At 39.2% G+C, this 12,180-nt stretch overlaps 1 protein-coding gene across 1 annotated transcript in view; it reads left to right on the forward strand.

Moving 5' to 3' along the window:
• Positions 1–12,180, forward strand: part of USH2A (usherin) — a 922,740-nt gene that overhangs the window by 384,462 nt on the left and 526,098 nt on the right. Inside the window, exons 23-25 of the mRNA XM_040262869.1 lie at positions 3,698–3,799; positions 6,143–6,322; positions 10,806–10,936. Coding sequence (XP_040118803.1) covers positions 3,698–3,799; positions 6,143–6,322; positions 10,806–10,936 — 413 coding nt within the window. The remainder of the gene's footprint in view (positions 1–3,697; positions 3,800–6,142; positions 6,323–10,805; positions 10,937–12,180) is intronic.

A 12,180-nucleotide genomic window follows, 5' to 3' on the forward strand; every position in this document is an offset into this window, starting at 1 on the left:
GTTTTGCTTTACTTTTACTTGCGAAGAGGGAAGCCATGGGAGAATTTTGAAAGGAGGATGACATGATATGACTTCTTTCTTTAAAATTAACACTCTAGGTACTCTTTGGGGGATAAATTTTAAGGGGAACAAAGATGGAAGTATGGACCTAAGAGAAATAGATGTTTCTCCAGCAAAGATGGGTTTACTCAGAATCAGCAAAGAATTTCAGTTCAGAGTCTACAATCTTTTTTTTTTTAACACATTTTTTAATTTATTTTTTTTATTGAAGGATAATTGCTTTACAGAGTTTTGCTGTTTTCTATCAAACCTCAACATGAATCAGCCATAGATATACATATATGCCCTCCCTTTTGAACCTCCCTCCCATCTCCCTCCCCATCCCACCCCTCTAGGTTGATACAGAGCCCCTGTTTGAGTTTCCTGAGCCATACAGCAAATTCCCATTGGCTACCTATTTTACATATGGTAGTTAAGTTTCCATGTTACTTTTTCCATACATCTCACCCTCTGCTCCCTTCTCCCCATGTCCATATGTCCATTCTCTATGTCTGTTTCTCCATTGCTACCCTGTAAATAATTTCTTCACTATCATTTTTCTATATTCCATATATATGTGTTAGAATACGATATTTATCTTTCTGTTTCTGACTCACTTCACTCTGTATAATAGGTTCTAGGTTCATCCACCTCATCAGAACAGACAAATGTGTTCCTTTTTTGGCTGAGTAATATTCCATTGTGTATATGTGCCACAAGTTCTTTATCCATTCATCTGTCGATGGGCATCTAGGTTGCAATCTTGGTGCCATATGTAGTCCCCATACAGCAATGGAAGATAAACTCTTTTATAGAGTGAAAAAGGAAGTTTGAAGAGCTGTAGTAAACAAGCATGTGTCTTTTCATTGGCCGAGTCATTGCCAAGAAAGAAGACTCTTCTTCCTGTTAGACTCATCACATGAGAGCTCCTCTTTCTGGCCTTCCAGATCTATTTAATTGAGGTTTCTTTTTGTTATTTTTTATATTTCCCCTCCCTTCATCAAGATTTCTCTTTCAGAGTTTGACTGATCAGGAGTCAGATTTTCTAGTTTCAGTGGGTTTTTTTCCCTTAACTTCAGGAACTACCTTTCCTGGCTATGGTGTCTCACATCAGAGGGGAATAGCACAGACTGGGAAACTACTGAGTTCATATTTGAGTAGCAAGGGGAGGTAGAAGGGAGAACTCTCAGACAGTTTGTATCTACAGTCCTTGTTCTATATTATCAAGATCATGGACACTGGAGACGATCTGAGCATTATATCATCACCAATGTTTAGCAATAAATTTCCAACAGACCTGGTTCAACCATCTTCAGGAAGTTGCCTCATCAGATGTTGTCTTCTGCTTCAGTTATGGGAAACAATTACTTTAATATCACCAGATTATTTGAGCTTCCTTCAGAATTTGGAGCTTTCTTTAGGCGTGTCACCTGAGTCCAGGAATCTATTCCTTGGACTTTCATGGCACAAGGCTTGCTTAGCAATACCTGATGAGGGCTTCTCTGGTGAGGCTGAAAAAAGTTCTGGAGGTATCTTTTCCAATAGATAAAATCTTCAGGTTGGAAAGTCTTCATCTCTTGAGAGCACAGTATAAAAAGATTGCTCTACCAAAACATGGTTATTTTTAATAGGAGAAATTTGGCCTTTGCATTATTGGAATATCTCTCCTTTTTCCATTGGAGGCCAAAAAAGCAGGAATCAAATGTGTTAGGTGTCCTGCAACTGTTTCAAAGGGTGAGAATTTTTGAGTTCCAAAAAGTGTGGATCTGAGATTTAGAGGGACCAATAGCAATGCTTTGGGCCAAGGTACTTATAGGACCTCTACTAGTTTTGCCAGTTGAGTATTAATAATGCCATTACTGTGATCAGCTGAACTGCAGAATTGAGAGTGGTAAGCACAGTGAAAGTGTTGTAAAACTGCCAAACAGCACAGATTTGTTGAAGTACTTGGACAGTAAAATAGGTTCCTCAATCACTATTAAGTGTGTCTAGATCTAAGCGTAGCCCTTGTTCTGATATCAGTTGCCCTAAATATCAAACCTGGTTTTGGGCAAACTGCAATATTTCTTTGGTGATCTTATGTCCCTTTAAGGCTAACAGCTTTAGTAAATGGTTGCTGTCTTCCTGTGAGCAGGCTTAAGAAGATCAAAGAGGCAAATCATTCACACATGCAACAAAGTAGACCTATAGGGAACTTTATATCATCCAGATCAACCTTTAGGGTTTACAAGAAATAATAAGGACTCAGTAAAACCCTGAAGTATTACTGTCCAGGTGAATTGTTTTTCTTCCCAAGTAGAGGTAAAAAGATGCTGGCTAGTTCATTAAGTGGAATACTGAAGAATTCACTGAATAAATCAATTACAGTAAAGAATTTGCTTCCAGTAGGAATAGATGTTAAAACATCTGAAGGTTAGGAACATCAGAGGGTCAGGGAGTAACCATGCTGAGGTCCTGGACAAACCTCCACTCTGCCCTTAGGTTTTCTCACAGATGAAACAGCATCATTACAGGAACTATTATGCAGATAATAAAGCCTTGAGCCTTGTAATCTTCTGTTATAGACTGTATGCCTTGAAGGGCTTCTATACATATAGGGTATTGATTAATTCTGGGAAGAGATTTTGAAGGATCTACTTGCATCTAGATGGGAGGGGGCATGCTGTGAATTTTGCCAACATCAGTTGGAGATTTTGCCCATAAGGATGGTGGGGACTGATTCAGTAGGGATAAATGATCAGTGTTTCCAAAACCATCTCTAGAACTGTCTAAGACAGAACAAGTAAAAGATGCCAAAGGGTTATTTAATTCAACTGGCTGTTTATTTTGATGACATTCTGAAACTCAAGAATTATTTCTCCTGTTTGGAAGATTCAGAGAGAAGCAGATTCAGAGAGAAATGTCCAGAGTTTGTTTTGAACATGTTAAGTGTTAGGTACCTATGAGGCATCCAAGTGGAAATATCACACCAAGTCCTGGATCCCAGTACATTTAGAGAGGAGTTCCAGATTAGAGATAAAAATGGGGAGTTATCAGCTCAGGATGTATTTAAAGCCATAGTCCCAGTTATAAGTAGGGATAATTAGAGTGGTTCGGGCTCTAGGGGAAAAAAAAATGCCATTCTGGCAAAGAATGATGGAGTTAGTTAGGTATTTCTAACTTTTCTAAATTTCTAACATTTCTCTCTGAATCTGCTTCTTCAACTAGCTTGCCCACCCTAGTTATGCCAGTTACATTCTTCCAGTTGCTCAAGTCCCAAACCTCGCAGTCACGCTTTACATTAGGGCTTAGCAAAACTCTTCTGGAAAGAGCCAAGTAGTATGTATTTTGACAGGAGATTTGCATTGGTATGCAGCACACAGAGGGACCCAGGCCCTGTCAGAGTTCTCACAGGTGTCTAGCTCTCTCTTCATCCTTTTAGAGGACTTTTGGTGTTTATGCAGGTGGTAAGGAGATCTGGGAACAGAGGAGGTCTGGGTTATTCTAGCATCAAGATGTTGGGATGATGATTAAGAACGAGTGAAGGAAAGTAACCAATAGCAGAGAACCAAGAGGGAAGTGCATCCAGAAGCACAAGGAAGGGTTTAATCATTCGTTAAATCTATAGAATAGATTGTTCTGCTGAAGTTGAAGTTCTCATCTGCTTTTCCATCCACAGGCTCTTCAGCCACCATGGATGGTGGTACTGTTATTGGAGAGAACACAGGAGTGTTTGTGGGTGGGCTGCCACAGGGTTACACCATCCTCAGAAAGGATTCTGGTGAGTTTTCGGAAAGTATAGAATTTATATATTGTCTCCATAATTGGGGCTCTCCTGGTGGCTCAGCAGTAAAGACTCCTCTTGCAATTTAGGAGATGTGGGTTCCATCTGTGGGTCAGGAAGATCTTCTAGGGAAGGAAATGGCAACCCATTCAGTATTCTTGTCTGAGAAACCCCATGGACAGAGGAGCCTGGCAGGCTACAGTCCATAGGGCTGTAAAAGAGTCAGATATGACTTAGTGACCTAACACCACCACCACCACAATTTAGCATAGAATCAACCTATATCATTTTAAAGTATGGATAATTATATTATTTTCTACCTCGTGCTGTAGTTCCTACATCACTATGGCAAAAATTTCCTTTAGATCTCTTATTTTCTAAAGGAACCATGTATTACTTGTATTTAAATTCATAGAACCTAGTTCTTGATATATCAAAGAAGGTAATTAAACTTTTGCTGAAATAAATTCTAATTTATTTAAGTCAAAGTTTTATGATTTGGGGATCAAAGGTATGAAAAACTTTGAATTTTGGAGAGGGATATATTTAAATCCTCAAGACTTATGATAGTTACCTCCTCAGAAATACCTGTAGAGAGCAGAGAGTTTTCATTTGGGTCACTCTAGACTGGTGGCGAAGTCTCCTGAAAACCTTCACACACACACGTGTGCACACACACACTGAAAGAGAGTTATTTTCCCATCAAGCATGCTTCTTAGGTGACACTGGTGATAAAGAACCTGCCTGCCAATGCAGGAGATTCAAGAGACACGGGTTCGATCCCTGGTTTGAGGAGATACCCTAGAGTGGAAAATGTCAGCCCACTCCAGCATTCTTGCCTGGACAATTTCATGAACATAGGAGCCTAGCAGACTACAATCCATGGGGTCACAAAGAGCTGGACACAGCTGAGCCACTCACACACACACACAGACACACACAGACACACACAGACACACACACACACACACACACACACGCACACACGCTTCTTGGCTCTGGTATATATGTAGGAACCAGGAGGAGAGCATACCCCAGTACCAACTAACCCTCTTGTAGAGGACATCACTCCATTATAAATAAATCCTTTGACCTTGTGCATATAAATTGACTTTGTGAAACACTATTCACAGGTAAATACATTCCCTAAGATCAGGTCATGAACTCAAAAGCTGAGAATTCAACTTTGCACTCACTTGTAAGGACTTTGCTGTATAAAATGCAACCTCAGCTTCAGGTGCCTTCTTGCCCTCTCTACATTTTTTTTTTCTCTCTAATTCTATTATTTGCTCACTTTTTCTCTTTCCCAACCCCTTATGACCACCCTATTTACTGTGTTCATAAGCCCCACACTTGGTCTGGGGAGTTCAAAAATTAAGTGTAACTTTATATTAATGCCTAAAAATTGGTGGCTCAGATGGTAAATAATCTGCCTGCAATATGAGAGACCTAGGTTCCATTCCTGGGTTGGGAAAATGCCCTGGAGAAGGGAATGGCTACCCACTCCAGTATTCTTGACTGGAGTATCCCCATGGACAGAGGAACCTGGTGGGCTACTGTCAATGTGGTTGCAAAGAGCTGGCCATGACTGAGTAACTAAGCACACACACTGCTTTACTTGTATAGCAGACTGGTTTCATAATGCTGAGGGTACTAAATTATAAAATATAGATTGTATAGATAGACTTGCTTTAAATCTTGCTTTTAAAATGTGTTATATTGTCCTGGGTATTCATTGAAGGGACTGATGCTGAGGCTGAAACTCCAATACTTTGGCCACCTCATGCAAAGAGCTGACTCACTGGAAAAGACCCTGATGCTGGGAGGGATTGGGGGCAGGAGGAGAAGGGGATGACAGAGGATGAGATGGCTGGATGGCATCCCCGACTCGATGGACGTGAGTCTGAGTGAACTCCAGGAGTTGGTGATGGACAGGGAGGCCTGGCGTGCTGTGATTCATGGGGTCGCAAAGAATCGGACATGACTGAGCGACTGAACTGAAACTGAACAGAATTGCACTTTTATTTTTAAGACCAGAAGCAGATGAAATCTCCTTGTTAATTCAAGAGGCAATGATCTTGCTGTTACTATAAAACCAAAGTTTCTGTGCAAATATCTCTTTCTCCAGATAAGATGACTCTGAACCAGAGCATAGCATACCAGTTATTAGCACTTACATAGCTTTTGGCATGGGTGTTTATGTGAGTTATTAAGAAGTTTATAGGAAGAAGGCAGTGAGACCTATAGCCCCTTTCTTTTACTTTAATGGCACATCAAATTAATTGCTTGAAAAAAAATTTCTCACAGTACATATGTCTTGATATCTATCAACCCCTGCAGACATAGTCCAAAAGGGTTTTGTGGGCTGTCTCAAGGATGTGTATTTTATGAAGAATTTTAATCCCTCTGCGACTTGGGAGCGTCTGGTTTGGCAGAGTTCTGAAGAGAAAACCAATGTGCATAATGACTGGGAGGGATGCCCCGCTTCACTCCAAGAGGGAGCCCAGTTTCTAGGGACAGGTAAGAGTCTAAAACAGACATTGGTCACTGCTTAACTTGTATGTTCTATCTTTGGTATAATTTAGTCTCCCCTGATCTGATTATTTTGACCTCATATGAACCTACTGTCACAGAAACACCTAGTTATGCCATGATGCCCATACACATATTTTCAATGTCTGAATATATTATATAAATCGTAAGATTCATAAATACATATTCATGTGTAAGATCTCTGACAGTTTTGAGTTTACATGTGATAGTGACAATAATGTCCATTTTGTTTTACTTAGAATATAGTTTTACTTAGATATTTCAAAGGAATTTTGTTTTGTCAGGCTAATCTGTATATCTGTTGTATCCCATTATACAGACCAGTAGTTTTCCTAAGAGTAAAACTTCAGCTATGTAATGGTGTAAGTAGGTCCTTAAGGGAGAGCTAGAGAATGTAACTATCATCATTGCCATTGTTCCAAAGGCTGTGGCGAAGGGGAGGTGAAGTGTCCCCAGCTTAACCCCAACCTACAGTCTCTCTCTAGCAGCCACTCAGGGTAAGGATTGGAAGGGGATATGGTGGCTGGACCAAACATGGCTTGTTTTTCAATAACAGCCCACTATTGCCTGCTACTTTTATGGCTAAGTTGGTTAGATATTAAGTTTGTTAAACTACCTTCAGAACAGAAAGTTAAATAATATCATACTTTGTGGACTTTTTCATTGTTTTTTTCTCATCACTGTCATTTGCCAGATTTTCTCTTATGTCAATGCAACTTATTGTTAATAGTTACATATTAGTAAGACAGTAATAGTCTTAATTGTATATGGATCACTGCCTTTTCATGGCAAAGGGGCTTGTATAACTCAATGAAGCTGTGAGCCATGCCATGCAGGGTCACCCAAGTCAGACAGGTCATGGTGAAGAGTTCTGATAAGACGTGATCCACTAGAGGAGGGAATGGCAAACCACTCCAGTATATTTGCCATGAGAATGCCATGAACTGTATAAAAAGACAAAAAAAAAAAAAAAAAACCACAAACAAACAAAAAATGACACCAAAAGATGAGCCTCCCAGGTTGGAAGTTGTCCCATATGCTATTTGGGAAGAGCAGAGGACAATTACTAATAGCTCCAGAAAGAAGAAAGCAGCTGGGCTGAAGCAGAAATGATGCTCACTTGTGGATGTGTCTGTGATGAAAGTAAAATCCAATGTTGTAAAGAACAGTGCTGCATAGGAACCTGGAATGTTAGGACCATGACTCAAGGTAAATTGGATGTGGTCAAGCAGGAAATGGGCTTTCCTGGTGGCTCAACGGGTAAAGAATCCATCTGCAACGTGGGAGACCTGGGTTCAATCCCTGGGTTCAGAAGATCCCTTGGAGAACCACTACCCACTCCAGTATTCTGGCCTGGAGAATTCCACGGACAGTATAGTCCATGGGGTCACAAAGAGTCGGACACAACTGAGCAACTCTCACTTCACTTCACTTCAAGCAGGAAATAGCAAGAATAAACATAAGCATCTTAGGAATCAGTGAACTAAAATGGATGGGAATGGGTAAATTTAACTCAGATGACCATTATATCTTTTACTGTAAGCAAGAATCCATAGAGGAAATGGAGTAGCCCTCATAATCAACAAAATAGTCTGAAATGCAGTACTTGGGTGCAACCTCAAAAAAGACAGAATGATCTCAGTTCGTTTCCACGGCAAACCATTCAGCATCACAGAAATCCAAGTCTATGCCTCAACCACCAATGGTAAAGAAGCTGAAGTGATCAGTTCTATGATCTGATGACTATGACCTAAAAGTTCTATGACCTAAAAGACCTCCTAGAACTAACACCAAAAATAGATTTCCTATTCATCATAAGGGATTGGAATGCAAAAGTAGGAAATTAAGAAATACTTGGAGTAATGGGCAGGTTTGGCCTTGGAGTACAAAATGAAGCAGGGTAAAGGCTAATGTAAATCTGCCAAAAGAATGCACTGATCATAGCAAACACTTTTTTTTTCAACAATACAAGAGACAAGTTTACACATGGACATCACCAAATAGTGAATACTGAAATCAGATTGATTACATTATTTGTAGCCAAAGATAGAGAAGCTATATACAGTCAACAGAAACAAGACTTGGAGCTGACTGTGGCTCACATCATCAGCTTCTCATAGCAAAGTTCAGGCTTAAAATAAAGAAAGTGGGGAAAATGACTAGGCCAGTTGGGTAAGACTTAAATCCCCTACAAATACAGTGAAGGTGAAAAACAGATTCAAGGGATTAGATCTAGTAAACAGAGTGCCTGAAGAACTATGGACAGAGGTTCACAATATCGTATAGGAGGCAGCAAGCAAACCATCACAAAGAAAAAGAAATGCAAGAAGGCAAAGTGGTTGTCGAAGGAGGCGTTACAAATAGCTGAGGAAAGAGAAGTGAAAAGCAAGGGAGAAAGGGAAAGGTACACCCAACTAAATGCAGAGTTCCAGAGAATAGCAAGGAGAGATAAGAAGGCCTTCTTCAGTGAAAAATTCAAAGAAATAGAGAAAAACAGCAGAAGAGAAAGACTAGAGATCTCTCCAAGAAAATTGGAATTATCAAAGGAACATTTCATCCAAAGATGGGCACAATAAAGGACAGAAATGGTAAACACATAATAGAAGCAGAAGAGATCAAGAAGAGATGGCAAGAATAAACAGAAGGACTGTACAAAAAAGATCTTAATGACCCGGATAACCTCAGCGGTGTGGTTACTCACCCAGAGCCCAACATTCTGGAGTGTGAAGTCAAGCAGGCCTTAGGAAGCACTGCTGCCAATAAAGCTAGTGGAGGTGATGGAATTCCAGAAGAGCTAATTAAAATCCTAAAAGATGATGCTATTAAAGTGTTGCACTCAGTATGTCAGCAAATTTGGAAAACCCCTCACTGGCCACAGGACTGGAAAATGTCAATCCTCTTCCCAGTTCCCAAGTAGGGAAGTACTAAAGAATGTTCAAACCACCAGACAATTGCACTCATGCCCCATATTAGTAAGATAATGCTCAAAATCCTTCAAGTTAGGCTTTAGCATTATATGAACCAAGAACTTCCAGATGTTCAAGCTGGGTTTAGAAAAGGCAGAGGAACCAGAGATCAAATTGCCAACATTCACTGGATCACAGAGAAGGCAAGAGAATTTCAGAAAAATATCTACCTCAGTTTCTTTTATTATGCGAAAGCCTTTGAGTGTGTGGATCATAACAAACTGGAAAACTCTTAAAAAGATGGGAATACTAGACCATTTTATCTGTCTCCAGAGAAGCTTGTATGCAGGTCAAGAAGCAACAGTTAGAACCTTGTATGAAACAACTAACTGGTTCAGGATTGAGAAAGGAGTACAACAAGGCTGTTTATTTTCACCCTGTTATATAACGTATACACAGAGCATGTCATGTGAAATGCTGGGGTAGATGAGTTACAAGCTGGAAACAAGATAGCTGGGAGAAATATCAGCAACTTCAGATATGCAGATGATACCACTCTAATGGTACCAGTGAAGAGGAGCTATAGAGCCTCTTGGTGATAGTGAGGGAGGAGAGTGAAAAAAGCCGGCTTAAAACTAAGTATTAAAATACTGAGATGATGGCATATGGTCCCATCACTTCATGGCAAATAGGTGGAGAAAAGGTGAAAGCAGTGACAGATTTCTTCTTCTTGGGCTTGAAAATCACTGCAGATGGTGACTGCAACCATCAAATTAGAAGACGATTGCTTCTTGGCCAGAAAGCTGTGACAAACCTTGATGGTGTGTTAAAAAAAGTTAAAGACATCAGTTTGCCAACAAAGGTCCATATAGTCAAGGCTATGGTCTTTCCAGTAGTCATGTATGGATGTGAGAGTTGAATCATAAAGAAGAATTGATGCCATCAAACTGCGGTGTTGGAGAAGAGTCTTGAGAGTCCCCTGGACAGCAAGGAGATCAAATAAGTCAATCTTAAAGGAAATCAAGTCTAAATACTCATTGGAAGGATTGATTCTGATGCTGAAGCTCCAGTACTTTGGCGACCTCCTGTGAAAAGCTAACTCATTGGAAAAGACCCTGATGCTAGAAAAAATTGACGGCAGAAGGAGAAGAGAGCGATAAGGGATGAGATGGTTGGATGGCATCGCCAGTTCAATGGGCATGAACTTGGGCAAACTCCGGGAGACGGTGAGGGACAGGGAAGCCTGGCTTGCTGTAGTCCACAGGGTCACGGAGAGACCGATATGACTTAGTGACTGACAACAACAGCAAAATAGTCTTAATTGTCCATGAATTAGTAAACTGCTTCCTCTTAAATGATATGTGAAGTTCATTCTCCCACTTCTTTACAGTTACAGGGTGATTTTCTTGACATTGATCTGCATCTTCTTTTGTGAGAGATTTATTGAATGACAGAATATGACCTGAGGTTGTCTTATGACCCCCTAAAGAAGCTAACAGTATTGTTCTGCACATGCTAATTTGCACATGTTGTTTTCTCTAAAGGGTTCCTGGAGCTTTATCCATACTTGTTTCATGGTGGAATGGACTTTGAAATTTCTTTTAAGTTCAGAACTGACCAACTGAATGGATTGCTGCTTTTCATTTACAACAAAGATGGGCCTGATTTTCTTGCTGTATGTTAACTGATTTATTTAAATTTATTTCAAAATGTTAGATGCCGTTTTAAAATCAACGAACCATGTTTTAGCATTATACGTGATTTCAATTTATTTTCAAATTCATTTTTGTTTTTATTTTTTTCCCCCATATCATTATCACTTTTGGAGTCCTATAAAACATTTGTATTTTAAGGTCATGATTTTTTAAATGACCATTATACTTTTAAGATTATAATTTTAATAAAACATCCTAAATATAAGGAATTAAGAAAATTTAATTTACTTCCCTTATATATGAAAATATTTCTTTATTACCATTTTATAATGTCAAAATATATGTATATTTATTTAATATTATACACACATATACATAAAATACAATAGTACAAGAAACACTCATGAACTTACCACCAAAGAACTAAAATATTATCAAATTTTTGCACCCACCTCTAGAGTTTCTCTTGGCCCGTTTCCCTAGCTCCCTCTAGAGGTAATATGTAATCATAATTTTGTGTTTATTATCCATTTGCATTTTTATAGTTTGGACACTATGAGTGAATGCATACAAATCCTTGTTTTTGAAATTTTGTAAAAGTGGTATTATACTCTATGCTTAGGCAATTGTTTTAGCCCTTGACTTTGTTTCTGAGTTATTCAAGTTATTCATTTTTCATGTCTGAGTAATATATCTCTTCTACTTTCAGTGAGGTAGTAGTTATTCCATGTTTTTTGCTATCATGAATAAGGCTACTATGAACATTTTTATAGGATGTACTTCATACACCAGAAGGGTGAACTTTTAGTTGAAGATATTAGTAGAAAGAATATGGGCTTTTGGTGTCAGACAAATGACAGAAAGATAGTTATTTTTCTCTATTACACAAAATCCTCCAAAATTTTTCTTCTACATACCTGGCAGAACTAAAACTTTCTCTTTTCCCCAGAATTGTTTTACCTAATTTAGTACCTTTTTCTAAGTCTAATCTGCTGATACATGTTCCTGTGCCACTGAATGTGTTAATTATCCTGCTGAAGATTCTCCATGACTCTTACTTCCAAAAACCTTACTTCAAACTTTTCCCAATTCTTAGGGAACAAAAGGTATATCCTGTCTCTGATGTCATTGAACCCCATTCCAATCTTATTTATAACATTAGCACATGTTTGCCTAAGGGCTTCCCAGGTGCCTACCAATGCAGGAGACAAAAGAGATGGAGGTTCGATCTCTGGTTGGGAATATCCTCTGAAGCAGGAAAAGA

Source organism: Oryx dammah, unplaced genomic scaffold (assembly GCF_014754425.2).
Source record: "Oryx dammah isolate SB20612 unplaced genomic scaffold, SCBI_Odam_1.1 HiC_scaffold_21, whole genome shotgun sequence".
Lineage (NCBI taxonomy): Eukaryota > Metazoa > Chordata > Mammalia > Artiodactyla > Bovidae > Oryx > Oryx dammah.